The sequence below is a fragment of the Chrysemys picta genome, chromosome 3 (genome assembly GCF_011386835.1).
Source record: "Chrysemys picta bellii isolate R12L10 chromosome 3, ASM1138683v2, whole genome shotgun sequence".
NCBI lineage: Eukaryota > Metazoa > Chordata > Testudines > Emydidae > Chrysemys > Chrysemys picta.
The window spans coordinates 117,279,912-117,307,303 of NC_088793.1; the positions used below are offsets into that span (position 1 = coordinate 117,279,912).

At 38.9% G+C, this 27,392-nt stretch overlaps 1 protein-coding gene across 25 annotated transcripts in view; it reads left to right on the plus strand.

Moving 5' to 3' along the window:
• Window positions 1-27,392, plus strand: part of SCAF8 (SR-related CTD associated factor 8) — a 142,535-nt gene that overhangs the window by 76,528 nt on the left and 38,615 nt on the right. For 8 of the 25 annotated variants that reach the window (XM_065588859.1, XM_042848263.2, XM_042848267.2 and 5 more), the window contains 5 exons: window positions 1,081-1,119; window positions 5,517-5,661; window positions 6,163-6,240; window positions 8,530-8,760; window positions 9,442-12,502. In XM_065588859.1, coding sequence (XP_065444931.1) covers window positions 1,081-1,119; window positions 5,517-5,661; window positions 6,163-6,240; window positions 8,530-8,760; window positions 9,442-11,192 — 2,244 coding nt within the window. In that variant the 3' untranslated portion in view covers window positions 11,193-12,502. Of the gene's footprint in view, window positions 1-1,080; window positions 1,120-5,516; window positions 5,662-6,162; window positions 6,241-8,529; window positions 8,761-9,441; window positions 12,503-27,392 lie in introns of those variants that run through there. The other 17 variants (XM_065588854.1, XM_065588856.1, XM_065588858.1 and 14 more) reach the window with 8 other exon arrangements.

The window sequence follows — 27,392 nt, forward strand, 5'->3', positions numbered from 1 at the left end:
CACTTCTTCGGATGCATATAGAGTGGAACATATATTGAGGAGATATATATACACACATACAGAGAGCATGAACAGGTGGGAGTTGTCTTACCAACTCTGAGAGGCCAATTAAGTAAGAGAAAAAAACTTTTGAAGTGATAATCAAGATAGCCCAGTACAGACAGTTTGATAAGAAGTGTGAGAATACTTACAAGGAGAGATAGATTCAATGTTTGTAATGGCTCATCAGGGGCTCGTTCACCTGCACATCTACCAATGTGATATGCCATCATGTACCAGCAATGCCCCTCTGCCATGTACATCGACCAAACCGAACAGTCTCTACGCAGAAGAATTAATGGACACAAATCTGACATCAGGAATCCTAATACTCAAAAACCAGTGGGAGAACACTTTAACCTGTCTGGCCATTCAATAACAGACCTGCGGGTGGCTATCTTACAACAGAAAAACTTCAAAAACAGACTCCAACGAGAGACCGCTGAGCTGGAATTGACATGCAAACTAGATACAATCAACTCAGGATTGAATAAGGACTGGGAATGGCTGAGCCATTACAAACATTGAATCTATCTCCCCTTGTAAGTATTCTCACACTTCTTATCAAACTGTCTGTACTGGGCTATCTTGATTATCACTTCAAAAGTTTTTTCTCTTACTTAATTGGCCTCTCAGAGTTGGTAAGACAGCTCCCACCTGTTCATGCTCTCTGTATGTGTGTATATATATCTCCTCAATATATGTTCCACTGCATCCGAAGAAGTGGGCTGCAGTCCACGAAAGCTTATGCTCTAATAAATTTGTTAGTCTCTAAGGTGCCACAAGTACTCTTGTTCTTTTTGTGGATACAGACTAACACGGCTGCTACTCTGAAACCTGTCAGAATGAAGATTAACTTTTTTAGTCTATTTCCATGACTAATGCCCTTTTAACACAATTTGTATTTTGTCTTCCATTTTCTATCACAAGAATTATGCTTAGTTTCTTATTTCAACTATCTCGCGCTATATTGTATTCTTTTGTACTTCTAATACATTTCTACCTTCCTTACTATTGTTTTACATTTCTCATTGAATCAAGAAAGCAGACATACTTGAGCAACACTCTTCCTGTTTTGAGGTAATTATATTTTCAGCTAGTAAATTCAGGCCTGAGAGCCAAGTTTTTCTTTGAGTAGTGTCCCCTATGGGTGCTCATTCTAGGTGCACTTGCGCCCCACGTGCCTCAGATCAGAGATTTTAGGTAGCCATGTCTTTTCAGCCTGGACATGCACCCCCTGCAGCCTCATGCGGTGCACTGAGGCTATATAGCCTTAGTTCGTTCTCAACCGCCTCAGCAGCATCCAAATAGAGGTTACCTCACCTGTATTTTTCTCTTGTTCTTATTAGTTAGTTTTAGTTCTTAGAGTTTCCTTTGTGTGAGTTAACTGTAGTAATTTTATAGATTTCAAACAAATAATCTTTTTTTTTAAAAAATAAAACCCAAAACCTTGACTTTATACTTTTAGGATAAGGACTGTTATCTACCTTTATCTATTTTTCTTTGTTTCTCCCCCTCAAAAAACTTAAACCCAGGGAGGTTATGCCCAGTTCTCCCAGGTCTCTCTGGATGCTGGTTTTCAGAGGGAAGTTGAAAATACAATTGAGGACCTTCCTTTTGATGGATCAAAGTTGTTTGTGGAAAAAAATGCTAAATCTCTGCATGCCTTAAAAGATGCTAGAGCCACTTTGCACTGTCAGGGAATTTATGCCTCTGCACAAAAAAGAAAGTTCAGTATGTCCCAGACAGCACAGAGATCTCGTCCCACCTAGTTTCCCACCTCCTAGAGATATTACAAACCCCAGCATAAGAGACCGCAGTTTCAGTAGAAGAGACTAGCTACTTCTCGGGCATTGACCTCACAACCCACAACTTCAAAAATCAGTTTTGATGTGCGGGTCAAGGTGCTGAGTTACCATCTCCACTCTTACTGCTGCAACAATCTGCATGTCTCCCTCACTTCAGCGATTGCCTTTCTCATTTCCATCAGAATTGGGAACATACCACTATGGATAAGTGGGTGTTGGAGATCATGTCTCCATCCACTTTACCTCCCTTCCCCCAACCCCCATCCCACCTTCATGAATCCCTCTCATGAGCACGTTTTGCGACAGGAAATCGACTGTCTTCTGAATCTGGGTGCTATAGAACCAGTTCCCATGCAACACAGGGATGGGATTTTATTCCAGGCATCTCCTGATTCCAAAAAAAGAACAGCCGTTGGAGACCTATTCTAGATCTAAGTTTACTCAACAGATTCATAAAGATTCAGAGGTTCAAAATGGTAACTCTTGCAGCAATAATTCCATCATTGGACCAAGGGGATTGGTTCTAGGTCCTCGACTTTCAAGACATTTACTTCCCTATAGCAATCCACTCCTCCCACAGAAGGTTCTTATGCTTCACTCTGTGTCAAGAGACTTTCAATACACCAGTGCTTCTGTTTAGTCTTTTCTTTGCACCCCGAGTGTTCTCAAAAGTTCTTTTTGGGTCGTAGCAGGTCATCTTCACAGACAAGGAACTTTGATTTTTCCCATACCTCAACAATTGTGAGACTACACATGTGCTGCCTCCTGGGGTGGCTCAGAACTGTTTATTTGCCAAGCAAACACAGTTAAAGAAAACTATTCTCCACGTCTCCAGTAGTTTTTAAAAAAAAACAGCAAACCCTGAGATGCTGCTCTCCTTTGGTGGAGTCCAGACCTTCTGTATGCATTTATCCCAACTCCTTTGATATCCAAGGTGCTATGCAGGATAAGGAAAACCAAAGCAAAGTTATTCTTGTAGTTCTGAGGTGGCCGAGACAAACATGGTTTCCTTACCTCACTCAGTTGGCTCTTTGTCAACTGATCGCTGTCCAGACCATCTGTTCTCTCAGGATGCCAGTCAAATCGATCACCCCAAACTCAGGGTTCTTTGGCTCAAGGCATGGCTGATAGATGGCTTGCAGGGTTAGAAACAACCTATTCTGAGGACGAAAAAGAGTGTGGTGTTACATAGCAGCAAACAATGTACTTGTGGCAAACATGCCAAAAAGTGGATGAGATTCAAAGACTGGTGTGACCTAAAACATCTTTCACCTAAATCCTCTCCATTATCATTTGTACTAGATTACATTTTAGAGCTAAAAGTGACAGGGTTATCTTTAAGCTCCATAAAAGTGCATTTAGCAGTTATTACGGCTTTCCATCATATGGTACAGGGTTTTTCCATCTTTGCTCATCCTACAACAAGGAGGTTTCTCAAAGGACTGGACTACCTCTTCCCACAAATCAGATGCCCTATGCTGGCATGGAACCTCAGCTTTGTACTCAGATGTCATACGAGGCCTCCCTTTGAACCTATGGACATCTGCTCCTTTCAGTACTTGTCTATGAACACTGCATTTCTAGTAGCCATTGCTCGAACAGTGAGTGAGATAGGGGTGCGCTGATGGCATACTTCAGTCTTCTTTAAGACTAAGGCCACACTGCGACTGCATTCCAAGTTCCTGCCAAACGTATCTTCGTACTTCCACATAAATCAACCTATACATCTTTCAGTTTTCTTCCCTAAACCACACCAGGATAAAGGATATGTGACACTACATACACACGAGGTCTGGAGAGCATTAGCCTTTTACTGAGACAGGACTAAGCCCTTTAGGAAATCTCCCAGATTATTTCTCTCCATTGTGGACAGAACTAAGGGATCTCCAATTTCCAAGCAGAGATTCTCTAGATGGATATCTGGCTGCATTACCTACTGCTATCAGTCTCATGATGTTCAGCCTCCCTGTAGAGTACTAACTCACTCCCATGAGATCCCTCTCCACTTCAGTAGGCTTTAAGAATGTTCCCGTCGTGGAAATATGTAGAGCCGTGATTTGGGAGCCTATTCATACATTTCTGAACACTATGCAGTCACTCATACTTCAGCTTCTGATGCTATATTTGGGTCTACTGTTTTATCTTCAATCTTAGACTTTTCTCCTAGACCCCACTCCTCCGTAGAGGTTACTATTCGATAATCACTTAGAGTGGAGCCTCTATAGGCACACTACTCGCAGAAGAAGAGGTTACTCAACCTGTGCAGTAACTGTGTGGTTCTTCAACATGTGTTCCCCTTTGGGTGCTCAACTATCCACCCTCCTCCCCTCTGCTTCAGAGTTCTTTACTGCATTCTCTGTGGTGGAGAAGGAACTGAGGGCGGTTTGCCCATGCAGCTCTGTATAGCCTTAGTGCAGGGCACAAGGCTGTGGGGGACTCACGAGCGGGCCAAATGGACACAGCAACCTAAAATCTCTGATCTGAGGCATATTGGGCGCAGCGCGCCTAGAGTGGAGCACCCATAGGGGGACACATTTTAAAGAACCACAGTACCTGCACAGGATGAGTAATCTCTTTATTAGCCCACTAAATCATTTTCTTTTTTGAAGCACTGTCAACTTACCATTATTCTACTGAAATATTTAAATACTTTAATTTTTAAATGAAAGGTGATGGAGTTATAAAACAAAAACCAAAATAGGCTCTCAATTGCTGAAAGACACAGCATGAGAAAAAAATAATGAAACTCCTTTTAAATCCTTCCTTCTCCGCACAACCTATCACCTATTCTTTCTTTTCTCCCTTCCCTCTCTGTCCTTTCCCCGCTGTCTTCCTTTCCTACAAGTTATCAAAGCTCTAGTTCCTGAATTAAGTACAATATATAAATATGTATTTTGATACTGTTTCTTTAAAAGAGAATAAGAAAGGATACATAGCATTCTCCCAGTGTGCATTCAAATGTCTTCGATATTATTGCTGACCTGTAGTGAGGCCTGGGGCCTTAGTACTAATTTTAGGGCCAAATTCTGCATTTAGCTATGTTTGCAGGGTTCTACCAATATAATTGGGACAGAATTTAGACATACAGAAACTTTTGCAGATAGTGTTAGATGCAACCAGTTAGCTTGACTTTCAGTTACTGAGGTGAATTTGCAGGGATAGCAGTTAGAAAAACAATTTTATTTGTAAATGGGACAAATTTGATATGAAAATCAAAACACAATAAACTTTAGTGCTATTATGCTATTTTTAGTCACCTTTCAGAGGAAAACTGCCTTCATCCCAGCTTTATCTGGCAACTTCTATAATACAATATAATTTTTGATATAAAATTAGGATACTAGAGAAATTAGGTATAATATAAAATTTAAATTTAAGATTTTAGTTAAAACACAAATAATGCCTTACCGTGAATACATTATTTTCCATATTAAATTTATAAAACCCTCCATTTTTTATTTACCTGCAGTTGCTGCAGAATTTCCAGTGTACTACCCCAAAGTGCCATGTAATTCATCATGCTTTCCACAGCATAAGTAGAACCTTGATTATAATTACTGCTTTCAGTTAACAATAATTGCAATCAAATCATTTTATTCCTTTTTCAAAGTCATTGAATAATGTAAAAATTGAAGTTTTTGTTTTGTTTTTCCTTCCCACCAAAAAAAGATTCCGGTAGCTCCAGCTGTGCCTGCTGTTAGTTTAGTTCCACCATCATTTCCTGTCACAATGTCTGTCCCACCTCCTGGGTATAGTTCAATTCCACCACCTCCCTTCTTGCGGGCAAGTTTCAACCCTTCACAACCACCTCCTGGTAAGTTACCATTTTAATGGATTGTATAATAAGTATATCCATGCTAACTGAGTATCTTAAACATATGTTATGTGCTAGGATTATTTCATATGTTATGTGCTAGGATTATTTCTGACTCAGAGATTCAGGACAGAAGCCTTAGTTAATTCTTCACATTTTCAATCTAGTTTTAAAAATCAAACTCTTTGTTTTTTTGTTTCATTTTACCATTTTTCTTCAACTGGAAAATTTGACTATTAGGTGAAACTGTAATTGTTCCTTTGAGTATTGCTGGTATAAATGACTACTTAAAGAGGTACATATACATCCTCTGTGTTAAAGTTGGAGCTCTCTGGAAAGCAGTAACCATTGCTGATTCTCTTCCTACACCGCTGACTTGCCAGTTTGCAGTGGGACATTCTTCTTCTGATTAGTGCAGATTAGTGAGGTTTAACTATTTTTATTACTGAGGTTTTATTAGAGTTGGCCATATTATTAAATTATTTCTGATTGTTCATATAGGTTTTATGCCTCCCCCGGTTCCACCAGTCCCACCGCCTGTTGTTCCACCACCTGTTGTTCCACAAGTAGTCCCAACATGTGAGTTGGTTTGTCTTTTTTGTTTGTTTTGTTTTGTTTTTTTAAAAGAATACTAATTTTGTGTTAATGAAAGTCTAGCTGTTTGATGTACTAATTCTTACTCCAGGTGGATTGATATAAATCAGCAAGCAGGAAACTTTGATTTAAATAAAAAGAACAGGAATACGTGTGGCACCTTAGAGACTAACAAATTTATTAGAGCATAAGCTTTCGTGGACTACAGCCCACTTCTTCCGATGCATATAGAGTGGAATAAATATTGAGAAGATATATATACACACATACAGAGAGCATAAACAGGTGGGAGTTGTCTTACCAACTCTGAGAGGCCAATTAAGTAAGAGAAAAAAAACTTTTGTAGTGATAATCAAGATAGCCCAGTACAGTTTGATAAGAAGTGTGAGAATACTTACAAGCCTCTCAGAGTTGGTAAGACAACTCCCACCTGTTTATGCTCTCTGTATGTGTGTATATATATCTCCTCAATATTTATTCCACTCTATATGCATCGGAAGAAGTGGGCTGTAGTCCACGAAAGCTTATGCTCTAATAAATTTGTTAGTCTCTAAGGTGCCACAAGTACTCCTGTTCTTTTTGCGGATACAGACTAACACGGCTGCTACTCTGAAACCTTTGATTTAAATAATAATCAATTTTAATCTTGTTTTGCATTTGTACTTTTTAGTTACTTTCTTAAAGAAAAGTTGATTCTCATTGGTTGATAACCATTAAAACATGTTGATTTGCAACTAAATATAGCCTTTACATTAAATTTGGCTCTTTTTGTTAACCAGGAGATACACTAGATCAATACACATTTATTTAAGCAATTATATAGCTTAATTTGCATTTCTTTAGATTCTTAATTTTTACATTTTTTTATGATGTTAGAAAATGGTAACTGATGCATTTCTTACTTACTAAAGTAATTTTTTACTTGTGATTTGTGTCATGCTCTATTTGGAAATTGGAATTCAGTTAAAAATGTACAAAACCAATATTTTAAAATCATTTTTTTATTAAATAAAGTCATCTAAAATATGCTGGGTACATAAGAAAAAAAACTTTATCACAAAATATATCAGAACATGTTTTGCATTTAAGACGAGCTGATTTATTAAACAAAGTATTATCTCTAGTTAGTGAATTGAACTGATTGTTTCTGGTCACCATTGTACTTCAGAATTATAGAACAAGTAGATCTCATCCTCTCACACTTAGTTTTTATTTATAGATTGGAAGAAGAAAACAAGCTTTCCTGCATTTTCAACTCCCAGTTGGTTTCTTAAGTTTGAATGAACTAGTCATTGAATTGAACTAGTGGAATAAACTGAAATGAAGAAAATATTCTCTCTGCATCTGCAGAGGAGGATACTGCCATCAAAAGCTGGTGTAGCACTTCAGCAAACTGTGGTTCCAGGTGCATAGCCAGTAGTGACTTCTCATAAATTCAGTGGTTCAACTTTCTTTAACTTTCAGCAGCAAACATGTACTGTTCAGTATTATTGTTTTAATTTACTTGAATGATTTTGATAGAGTACGGTAAGTTTAGGCCTCAACATAGATTGTCATGATTTCAAATGCAATTTTAAATAGGTTTATTTAAAAAAAAACCACCCTGTATTTAAGTAAATTTAAATTAAATTAAATTTAAAAATAAAAATCATTGATTTTTATCTACCCTGTTCTTACTTAATAGTATACAAATTGTGGTAGATACCGTGTTCTATGGGGTATTCATATGCTGTTTTCACCTTTGTATTGAGAACAAGTTCGTAGTACATAATTTAGTTGGTCTAATAATATTCACAAACAGTATATTTAATATTTTCCCAGGAGTCATTGAAGAAATTATTTGCAAATTAATTATTTATTATTCATACATACATTGTTTAATCGATAGTTGTATAGGTGATCAAATAATACTCATTAAGCAAATTATTTCTGTATTTTTCTTTCAATCATTGAATTCGTTATTTATGATTTATTATTTTCATTATTCAATCTTTTCAAGTCGGCTACATTCAGTTGTTCGAATATTAAAGCCTGTTGAAACCAGTGTTGTTTGCTTCTGTATTTATTTATAATCTACTACTTAAGAGTGAAGCATTGGGAAGCCTATAAGGATCACAAATGTTTTTTGAAAAACAATTTATTCCGAAGTGAACAATATCGTTGTTTTTGGTGAACATATTTGATGATATGCTCTAACAATAAAGCATCTGCCAAACTGAATTGGCAAGAAATACTGAGATTTTTTTGTTTTGTTTTGTGTTTTTTCCCCTACAGCTCTAGTGCAGCCTCCTCTATCCATTACTCAAGAGACAATGAAAGATGTTCCTTTTGGTAGTCTTGTTTTACCAGTTGGCACTGTTTCTAGCAGTCTAGCCACTCCAACATTATCAGCGGGAAGTGTTTTTAACCCTCTTCCAAGCAACAAACCAGAGTCAGAAGAAAAAGGATCACATCTTACAGACGTTCAGATTTCTTCCAGTGAAAACAACAGATCTGGTAAGAAATGTCTGTATCCTACATATTTTGCCGCTTATAAATTGACTTTATATATACAAGTTTTTAAATTAGCCTATATGTATTGTGTTAACTCATCCTAATGTAGGATGTTTTGGGTTAAATATGGTCTTGGATTTGGGATTTAATCTGTGACAGAGTGCTGATAATGAGCTTTTTTAGCATCTCTTGATCACTCTTTTCCAGTAGGTCATGTCCTCAGTGGAAAAGAAATTTCTCTCACACATCTGTGTGCATATAGGCTAGAGAAGTAAAGCTGGGCCAGTTAAGAGTATTTTAAAATATATCCTTTAAATTTTTCTGAAAGTGGAATGGGACAAGAACTGGTAGTTAAGTTTAATATATAGTTTTAAGCATTCATTCAAATACGTTCACGTTTTTACGTGTGTAGGCTTGGTGAGCATGTAGTTTTCCCTGCCCTTTAAAAGCTTCTGCTCACTCTTTACTATATAAAGACATCGGTTTCCATGACTTAATGCCCAGTCTTCACCATTGTGACTAAAAAAAAAATCTGTGTTCATAACTCAAAACAATTACAAATATTTAAATAAGTAAATATTCCAACTATGTATGTATTAACTGAAATAATGGATTAAATTATTATTTGTATTCCAAACTGTTTAATGTTATGTTGACTTTTTCAGTCTACTAAATATTTTTATTGTATTTCAGTTCAAAATGATGTCTCAAGCAGCTCCGGACTTGCGGGTGGAGTGCAGCCACCCGGTGTCTCAAGCAGCTCCGGACGTGTGGGAGGAGTGCAGCCACCTGGTGTCTCAAGCAGCTCCGGACGTGCAGGAGGAGTGCAGCCACCCGGTGTCTCAAGCAGCTCCACACTTGCGGGAGGAATGCAGCCACCCAGTGTCTCAAGCAGCTCCGCACTTGTGGGAGGAGTGCACCCACCCGGTGTCTCAAGCAGCTCTGCACTTGCGGGAGGAGTGCAGCCACCTGGTGTCTCAAGCAGCTCTGGACTTTTGGTGGGAGTGCCGCCACCGAATGTCTCAAGCAGCTGCGGACTTTTGGCGGGAGTGCCGCCACCGAACGTCTCAAGCAGCTCTGGACTTATGGCGGGAGTGCCGCCACCGAACGTCTCAAGCAGCTCTGGACTTATGGCGGGAGTGCCGCCACCGAACGTCTCAAGCAGCTCTGGACTTTTGGCGGGAGTGCCGCCACCAAACGTCTCAAGCAGCTCTGGACTTTTGGCGGGAGTGCCACCACCCAATGTCTCAAGCAGCTCTGGGCTTCTAATAGTGCCACCACCCAATGTCTCAAGTAGTTCTGGACTTCTGGGGATGCAGCATCCAGCAGGGATTCAAAACATACCCCATTTAAATATTAGTAGTCAAAGGATGCCCGGAATGCCTCTCTTAGATCTCCGTCCAGGACTAATACCCCAGTCACCTGGACCAAGATTTCCATTAATACAGCCTGGAATGCCACCACAGCGTAATATCCCTCCTCCAACAATCCTTGACCCATCCCTTCATCCACCACCTAGAGGTCCTTTTCCTCCTCCAGGAGATCTTTTTAACCAAACAGAGAGACATTTTGGAACACCTGGAAGACAAAATGTTGATAGCATTTCTAATCCAGAAAAAAGGTTACCACTTGGCGGTGATAGCATTCAACAAGAAGGAGACCGAGACTATCGCTTTCCACCAGTGGAAAACAGAGAGACTCTTAATAGACCATCTCCAGTCGATGTCAGGGATTCTATTGGACGGCCACCAGTAGATCCAAGAGAGGGTCTTGGAAGACCTCCAATAGATGGAAGAGAACATTTTGCAAGACCACATATAGATATGAGAGAGAATTTTGGAAGACCAGGTGTGGATAATATTGGTCGAAGAGAGCATTTTGGTTTCAATTCAGAAAAGCACTGGGGACAGAGAGGAGATTATGATGAAAGAGAACACAATGTTTTCCCTATCTATGGTGGTCCTAAAAGCTTCCATGAAGATAGAGAGAGATTTCGGCATGTAAATTACAGATTTGATACTAGAAGTGGTCCCAACTGGAACAGGGGATTTGAACAAGATGCTCACAGAGATTTTGATGACCGTAGAAGACCCTGGGAAAGACAGAGGGATAGGGATGACAGAGATTTTAATTTTTGCAGAGAAATAAATGGAAACAGGTTTGGAAGAGACAGAATGCAGAACAACTGGATCCCTCCTCCACATCCAAGGGTTTTTGAATATTTTGAAGGGGCCACTTCACAGCGCAAAGCTGATAATATACCCCAGGTAAATGGTGAAAATACAGAGACAGAAAGTCAGCCACCAAATGTGCAAGTGCAGAATGATCCAGAACTTTATGAAAAACTAGCATCTTCAAGTGAGATAAACAAAGAGAAGAGTGACACAGAAGCTGATATAGAAAGTGAACCAGTGGTAGAAAGCACAGAAACTGAGGGGACATAATCATCACTCAGTAGGTAAAAGATACCTTTTGTAAAGTTGTCATCTCTCTGTAATAGATAAATGGCTGACTGGACCTTAGCAGTTCACTTTTGTCTGCCAGAATTAAGTTAATCTGATGTTGATGTTCATCTTTCACTTAAATAACTGTACAACTGACTTGTATAGAACACTGTTCTTAATTTGAACATGGTAGGTAAACATTTTTTATTTCTCTGATAAAACACAGACTTGCCCCCAGTTGCTTTTAATGTCACAATGATAAATAACAGCTTGTCAAACAGAGACTTCCTATGGAAGAAAATGGAATTTTTTTAGATACTACCATTAGGTTGGCTGTGGAAATTGTTATACTTGAAAGCAGGTGCTGGTGTATCTTGTCCATGTTTTTAGGCTGCTGCAGAATTTTAAACATAGACAAAGCTGTGATATTTTATGTTCCTGAAATTTGGCGCACACACACACCCAAAAAAAAAAAAAAGAAAGAGAGAAAAAGAAATAGCCCTGGTCATTTAAGGAGCATAATACAGAGATTAAAAGTGCTTTCGTAAAATCCACACTATAGTCTCTGTTTTCTCTAAAGTAAGTGTCTGTGATTTGTTCCTCGTACTGCAGTGGGTTAAAAAAAAAATGATAAAAGTACATTTTAATGTTGGGTGCATTTTGTTTTTAGATGCCAATAAAGCATATTTGTTTGATAACAGTGTTCTAGGTATTGTATTTTTTTTTTTTTTTTAAACCTACAAGCTATGAAAACCTGGATCAGCTGTGGTATATGCTTTAGCTAGTTGTTGCAAAAGGTTTATATTACTCTTGTAAGACCAACGCAACAATTATATGTGCTAGAAAGAAGCATATGCTTTTATATTGAAAATCATGCAGTCACATTAGTTTGTATATAACATGTATGTAAATATTTGTGTAAACTGTAAGTAGATATCGCTATTTCTGTGCGTGCCTGTGTGTGCGCACAGAATAATGAAGACAGTTTAATAAAACTGAAATGAAATTAGGTTATAAAAATAAGTCTTTCACCTTCTCAAGGTTGCAAGATATTTCGAGACATTAATTTGATTAAATAAATCAAATTTACATTTATTTACTCACTCATAGTTAGATACTGTTCTTATTACTTTTAGAAGGTGAAATGAACATGATATACTGTAAAGATATACAGTAGGATTTTAGCTTACTTTTTAAAAAATGTAGATATGCATGAAGCCAAAATTGAAGCAAATGTTTACCTTGTCTTACTTTGTAATATATTTGGTGTTCTGGATAGATAGTGGTAGCATTAAAGTACTTTGTGGTTATTTGTTTGCAGTGAATCTCTGAAGTCCAGAATTGTTGCATGAAAAGTATAAAGCTGTTGTTGGTTTTTCTTTATAAAAAAAAAAAAGAAATCTGTGTGTGAATAGAAATGAAGTGGGCTTTGTGCTTTGGAGGCTTAATACTGAAATAGAACTTCTAAGTAAAATGTTGAGATGAATTGGCCTCCTAAGTAATTCAGTAGCACTACTCCTTTCTGTTTCACCTGTTCTGCTTCTTGTGTATCTTTTTTTTTTTTTAAACCAGAGGTGGAAGATTTGATGATACAGTAATGAAAGATTTTCAGCTTGTCCCACTTGCAGTACATTTATTCCTCTCCCCTTCCAAAAAATCTGTTGTTAAATTCACTGAGTCCAAAAGCATCCTCTGACTAAGTTTTGAAGAGAGAATTTTCTCTCTAAGTAAGTTCTGAGAGTCAATAATGATACTTTCTTCTGTAGAATGGAAAATATTTAATTCAGGGAAATCTGAGTTGATCTTTACTATTAAAGAATATTAATTTATCGGTAGTTTGTATTGTGTTAAAAAAAAATTCCCCCAAGGATATGAAGTGTGAGGATGTCACTTGGGAGTTTGGCTGGACTTACAGAGAAGTTATATGTGATCCTTTTTTGTGGTGACCTGGTTCTGTTTCTCAGTGATTAGGATTTTTATTTTAAAAGCCCCCAAAATTGCTTTCATAAATGAAAATATCGCTTTTAAAAGCTTGGATATGAATGATTTTGCACCTACAGTGCAAGTAGTAATAATATTTAGTACTAGGAAGCAGTGAGATTCAGATGCACTAAATAAGCAATAGCATGTAACAGGACCATGCTGATATACTGGATTCCAGATGGGTTTTACAATGTTTAGGGCAAAAATACCTTCAGATGCAGATTGTGCAGGTCAAGGAACTTGATCAGTGTTGTGCCTCTCAGCCTGCCAATAATTTGCTAATCAGGCGTGCATGACCTAGGATGACCGAACATAAAATAGCTGTCTAGTATTTTTTTAAAGTCACTCCTTTCCTTTCTTTTCAGTTTGATAGAGTTTTGACATTTTTAAGTTAATAGTTGTACATGAAAAAGCTTATTCTCATTGATTTTCCAAATGTTCATAACAAAATGCAAATATTTCCAATAGCTTTGCTTTCACCATTGTGTTTTACACAATGAAACAAAAAACAAGATAGAAAAGTTAATCTTCCTTGTCTTTCTTAAATTGAGATTTGCAGTATGTTCATTGTTTGCAACAGGATGGTGCAGGAAAATCACCACATGGTGAGAGAGATTAAATAATTCAGTTGGCAATGCTGTAAACTAGATCACATTGCCATTTCCTTGTGCATGTTTGTTGGGTCAGGCAAAACATTTTGAGACTCTGCAGTGTATATTCATTAGATGAAGAGCATAACTGTTAATATTTTAATATGTTCTGTAAATGTCTTTTTAACAAATTGGCTACTGTACTTAGTGTAGTTGTACACTGTACTATTACAGTTTCCAACAGCTATTCGATTCTTGTGTAGAATAAAACTTTATTGTACAGAAAAGTAGTCTTTAGCTGCATCATGTTTCCAGCTAGAACTTTTTTTCAGACCTTCTAATTTTAGTAGTGCCTAAGCATAGAAAAATAGCCCCAAGAGAAAAGCATTCAGAAACAGGGAAAGGGCCTGAATCATATATTAGTAATTAAAGATAGCGAGTTGTAGCTGTTTAATCTTGTCACTGAAAAATTTTGTCTTTGAATGTTCTCAAGAAAAAGGTTATCCTCTTACAAGAAGAGAATATTCTAGCCTTTTGAGCTGTTTTTGACAGTGAAGATATTTGCCACATTCCAACAATTAAAGAACCTGATGCATGAGTCTGCTTATATTTTTAATTGCATACATAACACAGAAATATGCATGCTTTATAGTTTGAAAAAATGATGTCAAACAGTTTTAACAAACAGGAAAGATTTAAAATTTACTAATACACATTTAGTTGAAAACCTTACTCATATCAGTTCAGACATGCAAAATGTTACCTGTTTGGACATTGTGTCCCTCCATCCTGCATTGTGATCTGTGTGAGCAGACTGCTATGCCCATGCCAGTCACAGGGTAGGATCATGGCCTTGATTTGTTATGGTGAGGTCATGTCTATACTGACACTATTTTCGGCAAGCCTTAACCTGCAGTTATTTTAAGCTTTTATATGTGCTGTGGAACATTATTAGACGAATTAAATGTGTAAGACCAGATTCTGATATCCTCTAGTAAATCTGCAAAAAAACCTATTAATTCAAATGGTTCTGTTCGTGAAGTTAGGTACTATTTGATGAGAGTATTGGTCCCATAATTTAGTCTATAATGCACAGGTTGGGCATCACATTTAAGTATCTTTCAAAGATTTTGAGATAGCCTGTAGAGGAAATTCACAACATAATGCTTCTTGATAGACTTTGCAGTAAGTTGATCTATCCCCTTAAATGATCAGTTTTGAAAGTATACGGAGGTTCCAAATGTCTGTAAAGATTTTAATTTGTTTTCTGGATTCTAATTCCACTGGGCCTCATATATTTCACTCATGCAGCTTTAGAGCTGCAAAAATTAGATGCCAAATTTCCTACATTCACATTTCCATTAACATATTTAGAAATAACAAATAGTGATAGTAACCTTTTTCCCATGCTATAATAATTAAAACTAGAAATGAATGTATTTCATTTAGTAAACCTGATCAATTTCTAAAATGAGGCAGTGTGCATCATTAGAATTTTTTTTTAATATCTATAATAATGGGCAAGGATTTTTGCTTTCCTGGTTAAAATTGTCATAGTTGATTCTTTTAATTGTACATCAATTGCTTTTTTCAAACATATACCAGGAGTTCTCTGGATTTATGCAAATAGGAATATACCAAAATGTAATCTAGTTAGTGCATGTTGATTATTTTCAGACTTGTGTTAAGCAAACCATTATTGAAGAGTGACACACCTTGCCTTTATGAACTTTCTGTTTTTAAATCAATCTCTTGATGATTCAATATCTATAACATATCCTGTTTTAAATTTTTTGCTTTGCTTTAAAATATGAAAATGTTTAACCAAACAGGAGTGTCAACAGCATCTTTCTGTTTAGTATTCTATAACTACATTCTGTTCCGTCTCCAGTAGTATAATAGAAGCCTGTTACTGGGAACTGAATGGTGCTGAGAAAATAACTGAGAAAATACCTGGTTGACAGAATTGTCTTAACCATTTGCTCCTCTATCTAAAGGAAAAAAGGAAGTTTGATCCAGAAAGGGGTGTTCATTTTTTATAGGTTTAGCTATATTCTGTACAAATTATGCAGTGTTTTTGACACTAGATAACAGATTGTTTTGTTATTCATTTTAAAGTTTAGACGTGAAGTTTTACAATGAAGAAAATGTCAAGTAGAGCTTCTAAAAAATTGAAGAAAACTCATAACATCTTTTTAAACAACTGACCTCCAATAAAAGAGAATCTGCTCTGAATTGGGTTTTTAGGTGATGATAGGCTGGCTTGTTCAGGTTTTTTAAAGTACCGGTAGTTATTTTGAGGTCAGTAGACTATAAAATTTAATTTGCCTTAAAATTGTACCCTTTTGTACTCTACACACACAAGTTGGCATGTAACTAAGCTGAAAATCCCACTCTTACCATCTTTTAGAGGCAATAGTGCCAAAGATTCGAAGGGGGGAGGTTTGATTTATGCTCTAATTAAACAGATGTTAATTTGTTATGCAATTTAAGGTTTCTTTAGTTTGCTTTTAAAGTAGTTAAAATACATACTTAATTTTTATAATGTCAATTATATCAGTTGTCATTGGTTTGCTAACTTTCATGATTTACAGAATTAATTTAAAAAACTGGGGGATTAATTTAACTTTCCAACTTTTTGTCTCATTTTACTATCAGATAAAATCATATTCATGTACTTAGTTATACTGGAAGAAATTTGTAGGTAATCTCAGTTAAACATTTCTTTTGTACTTGTTCTTCTGTCAATATTGGGTTTTTTTCTTCTATATGTATTTTTTCCTGTACCTCTGTCTACAGCATAACACATATAATGAGGGTTAACACTACCGTGTATCTGATGTTTTACCAATTTTTTCAGTGAACTTTATAAAATTTGCCACATGCTGCTACTCAGAGGAATGTAACCTCTTTATGAAACTAGAGCAAGTCACACAGATGCAAGACTGCCTAATCTGGATGCAGCACATCTGAATTGGGGTTGCAACAGTGTAGTTATATTGATGTAGCTACACCAGTTCAAAATTTTTTAATGTATACAAGTCCTTAACTGGTGAAGGAGTGTCAGTGAAAACAGATTTATTAATTCAGGCTTGGGTTAGTAAGACTTGAGTGCATCATGGAAGCAGCAGACTTTGTGTCTGCATATAGTTTCCCAGTTGAAAGTGAGATTTTGGTGTATAATATGATCTAGAAAATTGAGAACTGAGCCCAGCTATCATATTGATAGCAATGTTAAAAATATGTATCCGCTAAGTAAATGATTCCAAAATACTTAATCATTTTTTCATTGCTCCCCTTCCTTCCAATCAAAGTAACCCTACCATCACTCTCTAAATTGATCAAAGTACTGTATTTTATCACACAAGTTATTCTAGTTATGCTATTATTGAGGTAATTAGGGCGTAAATGCTTTGCTGAATGAGTGCCTTAGTTACCTTCCATTAAAGGCATATGAAGTATATAGTTTAAGTTAGCAGTAGGGTCAAATAAACACATTACTAGCTCTGGGAATTGGGAGGGAGGAATCTTGTGACCTTCATAGTATTTAAAAAAAATAAATGATTAGCTGTTGGACATTGGTCCGGTGATTGAATTTTTCTCTTGGAATATATAAGGGGCTTGATTATAACTATTCCATTATTACAAAAAAGTTTTACTAGGGATACCCAAAATTTTATTGCTTGTTAATGTTTCAAGTAGTTGGAAATATAAGGCTACCCATAAACCCTACCCTGAAACTCATGGGATTACTTCTTACTCATAGGATTACTGTTGTAAGAATTGCAGTATTGGGCCATTTATTGATAGATGCCAAAGGTTCAGATCCCACAAATTACTGAGCACATCTTGGAATGTGAAGAGTGTCCTCCTATAATCCTATTATATCTGATGCCATAATTTATTCCTTTCAAGTTTTGCAGAAGTGCTAGTTTTCATCATTTACATTATAAATTTCCATTATCAGGGGCTTATAACTTAAACTAAGCATTAATTTTCAGGGTCTCAGCAAAGAATTTTCATGGTCATTGAGATACTGTTTTTCCATCTTATTATACGTAAATAATTAGTGTTAAGATTTTGTATTCCTATGTATAAAACAACAACAAAAAAAGCTTTTACTTGAAAACTTAAGAATGTAATATACTCTTTTGAATCCTGCATTAAAGGTTTCTAACAGTGGAAATTAATTTAACTCAAAAGACTATTGAAAGTGAGCCGTAGGCTCCTAAGTGCCTGTCACTTTGGAAACTGGGACTTAGGCTCCTAATTCACTTAGGCTCTTTGGAAATTTTACCACATGCTGTGTTCCACATACTAACTTGACTCTCTCTCTTCCCTCCCCCCCCCCCCCCCATGTTAAGTAGATTTCTACTTTGCTTCTGATTTTTAGTATTTATTAAAAGACCAGGAAGATGGTGTACTCTCAGACGTCTTTGCTGATACATTTTGACACATTTTAAAAATGAATATTTGACCATATCAGCTGGTGGGTTCTCGTTTGACCCTCTGGTAGTTCCTGAACAGTCACTGATAAATTCAGTTGCTTTGTTTTTATTAAATATATGCTCAGTAAATTCAAAACAGCCCCATATTAGTTTATTGTTAAGGGTGAGATTTTAATTGCACAACATTTTATGATATTCAGAGTTAAGTTTCTGATGCATCCTAAATTTTGCTATTATAATTTGCAATTCTGCCCCATTACATTGTATGCATAACAACTGAGACCTTTATTACATTACCACAAAATATTTTATGAAGTAATACAAAAAGAGATACAGATTACATATGGGGATTAAGATAAAATATTTTTTCTAAAGGCACTACTCAGTTTATTTATATGGTCATTTATATATGAACATTGGGTCAGAGTTAAAGATGTGGAAACTAACTTCTGGGGCAAATAAAATATTGACCTATTACATTAATATTTATTGTATTTTTTGTGTTTAAAGAAAAATTAAAGCAGCTATTTTGACAAAATACTTACTGAAATAAATTTTTTCAGTGTCCAATTTTCAAATGTCTGAATAGATTTGTCTTGAAACATTTTTTGAAAACAAATTGCTATGCTGAAAACAAATTTCAGCTCAAAATGTAATTCTTTGGTTAAGTTACAAGTTTCTGAGAATAAGTATTTAAGATACAATGCCATCTCATCTATTTCTGTAACAAAAATTGAAATATTACACACTTTTTGGCAAGAATAAATAACTTTTAATGCCTGATACATGGATACATTGCAGAACTCAGAAAGGGTCCCAAGTAAGGAAGTGAAGAGGAAAACCTTGTTTGTGATGAATCTGTTGAACTGAAGAATATATGCAGAATTTTTTTTCCCCTCTTAGAGTTACTCAGTCCCCAGATCAGTCTCAGGGGTTTAATCCAAGGGCTGACCAGAGGATAGTCTGATCTGTTACCTTTATTTATTTTATTAAAAGCCTCAAACTTGTATAAGCCACTGTCCAGATGAAAAGTTGGGAGTGTTTTTACTCAGAGAGAAAAATTTCTTAAGAGGTGGACAAGCGGTTTTTACTAAATCACATAACCTACCAGTCTGAATTTTAATTTAGGTGAATTTAACACAGCATACAGAGGCAACTCCACTGAATTTTTGGTGCCTTAGCATTTAAATTGTACTATACTTTACACATAGCTTCGAAGTTTAGCAAGCTCTAGCAATAGTATTGCTTACTGTTTTCTGCTCTGCAGAAATTTAACTGCTGCTTTTCATTGGCCTTATATTTCTAGAGAATTACAGTGCTGTTTTATTGGCTTTAATTTAAGAACAATGTGTGAAATCCTTTTAAGTCAATGGGAGTTTTGCCTTTGACTTTAGTGGGGCCGGAGTTTCACCCAATTTGTTTTCTGTGATTCAGTTTCTTCTCCTAAACTTGCAGAAATACAGTTGATTGAGAATTAGTTCTACTTTCATTGAGTGACTTCTGCCTCTTTGTATGCAGGCAATAAAAGGAGGCAATCAACAACAACAAAAATTCCCCCAGATACTTTCATGATGTTATGTACAGCCAACCCTGCCTTTTAGGGACTATATCAAGATTGATAGTAGGCCAAAGCAGTCCAGTTTTTTACCAAGAATGTCTGGAAAAATTGCCAGGATAAGATTTCCTTATCCAGTTGTACTTGCAGAGCCACACAGAAAGATCCCGTAGCTAGACGACTTCTCCTCCTCCTGAAATTTTGGAAGGTCATGCTCAAGCCCTACCATGCCAAGAGAGCACATTTCTGCAGGAGCAACCCTGAAACTTCTAGTTCTTTCTTCAGGGTACTAGATGTAAATCTTATTTTTACATCTGTGGCTTGCTGATATACTGGTTAATCTCTTATCTCCAAAACAGTTGTGGTGTACTTAAACAGCCTTTTTTCTCCTGTGGCTCACTAATGAGGTTAGTGAATGCCCCCTCCCCGCACAGGATTTTAGAATGCCTGCCCAATTCCTTTTGTCGTTTTCCTTGTCTCCCCCCTCTCCCTGTGAAAAGTTAGTAAAAACCTTAAATGAACTAAAATAAATAAAAGATGTAAATTTGTGATATATAAAGTTTTCCTTGTCCAAAAATAACCTTTCCTTTTCATCTTCTTAGTTTGACCGATTCCATTTCTGAACATCATTTTTAAGAGTATAACTACACTGGCATTCTTCCAATCTCCTAGCATGTTGGGAACATCCTGTACTCCTGGCTATTATCTGCTTCTCTCAGTCCACTCTGCAGCCTCGCAAAGCCAAGCATAAATTACAGCATCCTGTAGGTGCCCCAACTTCCAGTTGAGGCTGGTCATTGTGTGTGTGGCGAAGGCAAAGGTGCCATGTTTCCCTCCCCCATCCTCACATTCCTTTCCTTGGTCACAGATAATCAGCCCTTCTTATTCCAAGCCAGAAACCTATATTAAAGATCTTCTCAGGCTATCAAAGTTGACTTCAAGTTTGAAGTGCTCAGCACCTCTGTAAATCCGACCACATATTTAGAAGTCTAAGTATAGGTTAAGCTGTCTTTAGTTTGGCTCTCAGGGCTTAAAGTTTTGTCCTAGATCTTTATTTCTTGTGATTGAAATATTTAGTACTGATACATAACGCATTTTAATACCGAAGTTTAAAATATCAGCTTCTCATTGTTTTAGGAAGAAACAAATATTGAAGACTATTTCAAGGAAGTAGTTAAAAAGATGAAATAAGACAAATATTGCTCTTAGAGTTTGATGTAAATCTGCAGTAACTACTGAAGTCAGTGGAATTGCTCCAGATTTACAACACTATAACTGAGAAGAATTTGGCCAAAAACTTTTATTGCTCATTTTAATAAGTACAACCTAGAAATAGGTTTCTCTACAAGGGATTTAAGAGGTTGTTGATTATGCACAAAATTTTCTATCTTCTGATGGCTGGTCCCTAGGCTTTTTATGCAGCTAAGCAAAACTGGCAAGTGGTCTAAGTCCAGTCTGTTCCCTTCTCTCCCTTTTTCCCCTTCCAAAAAGTACAAGTCTACTGCTGCCACCACTATAAAAACTGGGGACTTTTCCCACACAGCACCTCTAACCCCAGAGTAGACTTCAAAGAACTGCTGAGCAAATATATCTATAACCTTGTTATAATAGTCCGCCCCTTTACTTTTTAATCCATTTTCTTAAATAATCCCTTTATTTTATGAATATGTTCCCTGTGACATTCTATCAAGTTTCGAGGTTTCTAAATTTGAGGCAATATGCCTCTGGAGTAATTTGAAACCTTTTTAACGTACGTGTCTTAAACTGATCACGTTACATAATGTCTCTTACATGGTTTGGTAAAGCTTTGCAGTGTTTAATGAGTCAGTTTGGGGACTAAGACAATCATTCTGTATTCCTCAGGGATTCTGTGTACACTGCAAATCCTTTTAAAGGTGTTCAAATATTCTTCAATGCAATTGGTCTCTCTATTTCAGGCACAGCTTGTCTCAGCTGTGTGATCCCCCGAGCCTTCTGAGCATCTCCTTGGAGGATCCAGCCCTTATTTCACTGGACACTCGCAGTATTCAGAGATTTGCTAATCCCAAAGGAATAATACATACCAGCGTATCAATTTCACCTGAGGACACAGCTCAAATAAACACACTGCACTTAAATGTATTCATAGAGAAAGCAAGCATAAGTTTATTTAACAATTGAGATTCAAATGTTGGCAAGTACGATTAATGGAAACAAAAGGTTACATATTAAAAATATCATGCATTCTAAAGCTTACACATACTATCAAGATGCCCTCTTGTCTAATACGGTACTGCTTACCTAAAGTCCTTCTCACAGAGCTTTTCAATCAGGATGACTGAGACCTTCCTTTCCTGAGAACGTGTGTGCTGGCAGCTTGTCTCGCTAGATAAAGTATGCCAGTGTGTCTTTCTGCACCTCTAGATATCTTAGACCAGTCCTTTGTTCTTCACCTGTAAACACAGTTCCTTCCCCTGCTGTTCAGCTGTTCCTGTTAATTTCTTCCAGCAAACTCTTCATTAGCATTTGACTCAGAATGCAAATATGCTTCCATTGTAAGATGCATAATACATAAAACAACAAATAGTCCTGTGGCACCTTAAAGACTAACAGATGTATTGGAGCATGAATTTTCGTGGGTGAATGCCCACTTCGTCAGACGTACCCACGAAAGCTTATGCTCCAATACATCTGTTAGTCTTTAAGGTGCCACAGGACTCTTTGTTGCTTTTTACAGATCCAGACTAACACAGCTACCCCTCTGATAATACACAAAGACACACAAAGTTGGAGAGGTAATGTCTTTTATTGGACCAACTTCTGTTGGTGAAAGAGACAAGCTCTTGAGCTATGCAGGGGCTAAAGAAGAACTCTGCGTAGCTCTAAAGCTCCCTCTCACCAACAGAATTTGGTCCAATAAAAGATATTACTTCACCTACCTTGTCTTCCAATGGGACCAACATGGCTACAATAACACTGCAAACAATACATAATGGTTTGCTAGGAAGATAAGTGTCTCCTACAGTCTCTCTGGTGGAACCGGGTTTATGGCATGCTACATCAGGGGACCTGCTATTAACTATTTTAGGGTTACCATACGTCCGGTTTTTCCCAGACATGTCCGGCTTTTCGGCACTCAAATCCCCGTCCGGGGGGGAATTGCCAAAAAGCCGAACATGTCCGGGAAAATGCCGGCCAGGCACTTCCCCTCCCGCGGCGGCTCTGCTCCTCCCCGACTCTTCGGCTCTGTTTAAGAGCCGAGCGCTACCGGCTTTGGGCAGCCCCCATACCTCCGGACCCTGCGCTGCCGGAGCCCAGGAGGGAAAGTGCCCGGCCGGGGGCGCAGGGTCTGGAGGCATGGGGGCTGCCCGAAGCCGGTAGCGCTCGGGCAGCCCGGCTCTTAAACAGAGCCGAAGAGTCAGGGGAGGAGCAGAGCTTCCGGCCGCGGGGGCTCTGCTCCTCCCCTGACTCTTCGGCTCTGTTTAAGAGCCGGGCTGCCCGAGCGCTACCGGCTTCGGGCAGCCCCCATGCCTCCGGACCCTGCGCCGCCGGAGCCCGGGAGGGGAAGTGTCCGGCTGGGGGTGCAGGGTCCGGAGGCAAGGGAGCTGCCCGAAGCCCAAGCGCTACCGGCTTCACGGTTTGCCGGGCAGCCTCCAGACCCTGCGCCCCTGGCTGGGCGCTTCCCCTCCCGGGCTCCAGCTGCGCTGGGGAAGCGCCGGCCGGGGGCGCAGGGTCTGGGGGCTGTCCGGCAATCCGTGAAGCCGGTAGCGCTCGGGCAGCCCTTTCCGCATGGCTGGGAGTGGGAGGGAGGAGGGGGTGGAGTTGGGGCGGGGTTGCAGCGGGGAAGTGGCGGTGTTGGGGCAGGGCTGGGGGTGGGAAATGGGTGGGGCCAGGACCCCGTGGAGGGTCCTCTTTTTTTATTTGTTAAGTATGGTAACCCTAACTATTAGTTCCTAAGAACATAATTATATATACACATACACACACTTATCTCCTTACATTTTATCTGCACTTACATTTTGCAAAGATTATGTTGTCCAGTGTGACACAGGCTTTCACTAGAAACCTTACATGACATTTTTTGGTAAACTAGTATGTAAATACTAGACTCAGGGCTTTCCTGCAACCCTAATGCATCCTTGTGCTCTTTGCCTGTTGGCGTCAAGAGGTCCTTGGATGTCATGATTTCACAAAAGTGAAATTCATCCTTTACTCCCACTTCTGAGCTTTTGTTTTAAAATAATTCTTTCTAGCCTTCATGGTTGCAAAGACAACCTCAAAAACATGAGCCTAGTGTAACCAATATAGTGGTGTCTGCCAGAGTTTGAAGACCACCTGAAACAACAGCTATGCAAGGTGTGAACTGCCGCATTTATCTCATTGGCATGCTAAGGTTGGAATGTAAAGACGAGTTTATATGTCCACATTAGCTGATGTTTATCCTTCAGTCTCAAACTGTTTCCCCACATCCCAAAATTTCAATCATCCCCTAACAAGAGGCCAACGCCATTTGCTTTCCTTACACAGATAATTTCTATGATCTAGATCTATGATGCATCAGTCTGGGATGTATTATCAGTAACGTTGTCAGCAAGACGCAATACATAATTATTCCACCTTATTCAGCACTGATAATGTCTCACCTGGAGTACTGTGACCAGTTCTAGATGCCACACTTGGGAAAGATGTGACTAAATTGGAGAAAGTCCAGAGGAGAACAGCAAAAATTATTAAAGATCTAGAAACATGACCTATGAGGAAAGATTGAAAGAAACTGGGCTTGTTTAGTCTGGAGAAGACTGAGGGGAAAACATGGTAACAGTCTCCAAGTACGTAAAAGGTTGTTATAAAGAAGAAAGGATAAATTGTTGTCCTTACACCCTGAGGACAGGACAAGAAGTAATGGGCTTTAATTAAAATATACAATTTATTACTTCAGTGAAAGTGAAATTTCAGTTCTGGAAGGAGTAACAGCCTCAAATAATTTAATTGCTGGGGGCTTAAAGAATCCATATTCTGGTTAAAGTGTAGAACTGGCAGTCAGACATGAGTACTGTTGCTGGCAATGCCATAGAATTCCTGTGTGCTCTGATGCATGTCACTTAAGGGCCAAACTTTCAAAGGTGATCTCTAATTTTGGTAATCTCCAATTTTGGGTACCCAAATTTAGACACACACGGCCTTATCACTATAGGAGTTGTAGGTGTCCGGTGCCTCTAAAAGTCAGGCCTGGGTATTCCAAAGTTCGGCACCCAAAAACAGAAGCACTCACTTGGAGGTAACTTGAAAATTGGCTCCAAACCTCTCAAGCTCAGTTTCCCTATTTGTAAAAGAGGGATTACCTACTTCACAGGGGTCTTTCTAGGCATTAGTGTTTGTGTTTTGAGATCCTTGGATGGAAAGAGCTATAGAAATGCCAAGAATTACCACACTCATTTGTATCAGTTTGGTTATTTAATTGGTCTTTAAAATGCATTTATAAAAGTTGCTCCAAAATTGCATTATGGGGTTCCATGTTTGAGCCTTTAGTTCACACGTAAAACAATGAGGAGGAGTGTTTTCAAGCACATGTCCTGCATATATTCATTCTAGTATCTCAAAGTCTAGTTGTGTCCTTGCTCAGGCATCACCACCAACAAAGATACTTTGCTTGGTGATTAGTTTAATAATACCATAAAGTTTCATAATCTGAAGTAGAAAGCATCTAATTTTTCCAAAGCTATACTAGTTCTGCAGCGCAAACCAGAAGGAAAAAGTAGTAACATTTTATTTTGTATCTCTCATATATAAATGACTTGGAATTCAGAAGGTACTGTTCTTCAAGTGCTGGCTCATGTCCATTCCATACTAGGTGTGTGCGCACTACATGCACAGTTGCAGGAGAGTTTTCCCTTAGTGGTATCCATAGGGCCAGCTCTAGCGTCCTCTGGAGTCGCGCACATATGCGTTGGTATAAGGGGCATCGCCGGCCCCGCGGCCACTCAGTTTGTTCATATCATCCATGACGGTTGCTGGAATGATCCTTCTTGTTGTAGCAAGTCGTCTTTCCCAGTGGCTTGGACTCTTCTATGTTCATATTTTGTGTAGTTATTGTAGTTAGTGTAGATAGTTCTTAATGGTAGCATATATAGCAGTGTAAATAATTGTCCTTGTCATCGAGGGACTTTTCACTCCGAGGGCTGGGCATGCCCCGGTCCTGGTGCTTCAAGCCGTGTGCCTCCTGTGGCAAGCTGATGCCAGTGAGTTACCTGCACTCTAGCTGTCTAAACTGTTTGGGGGAAACTCACATTAAAGATAAGTACTAGATCTGCAGAGACTTCAGACCTCACACTAAGAAGAATAGGGACATTCAGCTCAAGGCCATTCTCATGGAGGGAGCCGTCAGACCAGTCTCAGAGCTGAGTCACTCCAAATCAGCGTCAAGCACTTCGACATCAATGTGGAGTGCTCCCCCGGCACTGTGCTCTTCCTGGCACCATTCTCAATCACTCGTGCCAAGGAAGAAGCATAAGAAACAGCACACCAATAAAGGGCGCTCTCAGGTGCAGAAGAGGGACAAGGGGGGGAATGGCCAGCACATGAGACCTTTGTTGGGCCATTCGTCCTCCCCCGAGCCACCGATGGTGCCGTCGTCTGCACCTAGAGCGCTGAGTCCAGTTTGGAACCCATTGCCAAGCCCCGGAAGCGGACGCAGTGCCAGCGTCTGCTGGTTCCTTCGACCTCAGAGGCCTTACAAGCAGCAAAGGACCTGTTGTCCCGGTCCCGCCGGCCCTGTCAACCACAGTGACCAGAGACAGGAGAGAGCAGGGAGCATCAAGCTCCTTCCCTGCACCGGCCACCTCGGTACCTTCTAGGGGCAAGCTCTCCATGATCCCAACACAGTGGTCTCCGACCTGCCACTGGTTCCCGGATCCCTGGCACCACGTGGAGGCAGAAGCAGGTACTACTCTGCCATGGTCCCCAAGAGAAGAATCCTCTTTGGAGTCTGAAGGGGAATCTTTCGCTCCACCTAGACCCTACAATCGGCATGAAGCCTACGTGCCACCCGACTTTGGTACCAGCCCTTCTGCCGGCACCTGGCCAGCAAGCCACTGGCCAGTGCAGTAGCCATACTGGAACCCTTGGGGGTTCCCTCTGGTATAAGGCCCTTCTTTTCACCATTTCATAGAGTCATAGACTTTAAGGTCAGAAGGGACCATTATGATCATTTAGTCTGACCTCCAGCACAACGCAGGCCACAGAATCTCTCCCACCCATTCCTGTATCAAACCTGTGTCTGAGCCATTGAAGTCCTCAAATCATGGTTTAAAGACTTCAAGGTGCAGAGAATTTTCTAGCAAGTGACCCGTGCCCCACGCTGCAGAGTAAGGCGAAAACCCCCCAGGGCCTCTGCCAATCTGCCCTGGAGGAAAATTCCTTCCCGACCCCAAATATGGCGATCAGCTAAACCCTGAGCATGTGGGCAAGACTCACCAGCCAGACACCCAGGAAAGAATTCTCTGTAGTAACTCTGATCCCATCCCATCACAAGCCATTGGGCATATTTACTGCTAATAGTCAAAGACCAATCTCATTATACCATCCCCGCCATAAGCTTATCAAGCTTAGTCTTGAAGCCAGATATGTCTTTTGCCCCCACTTACTC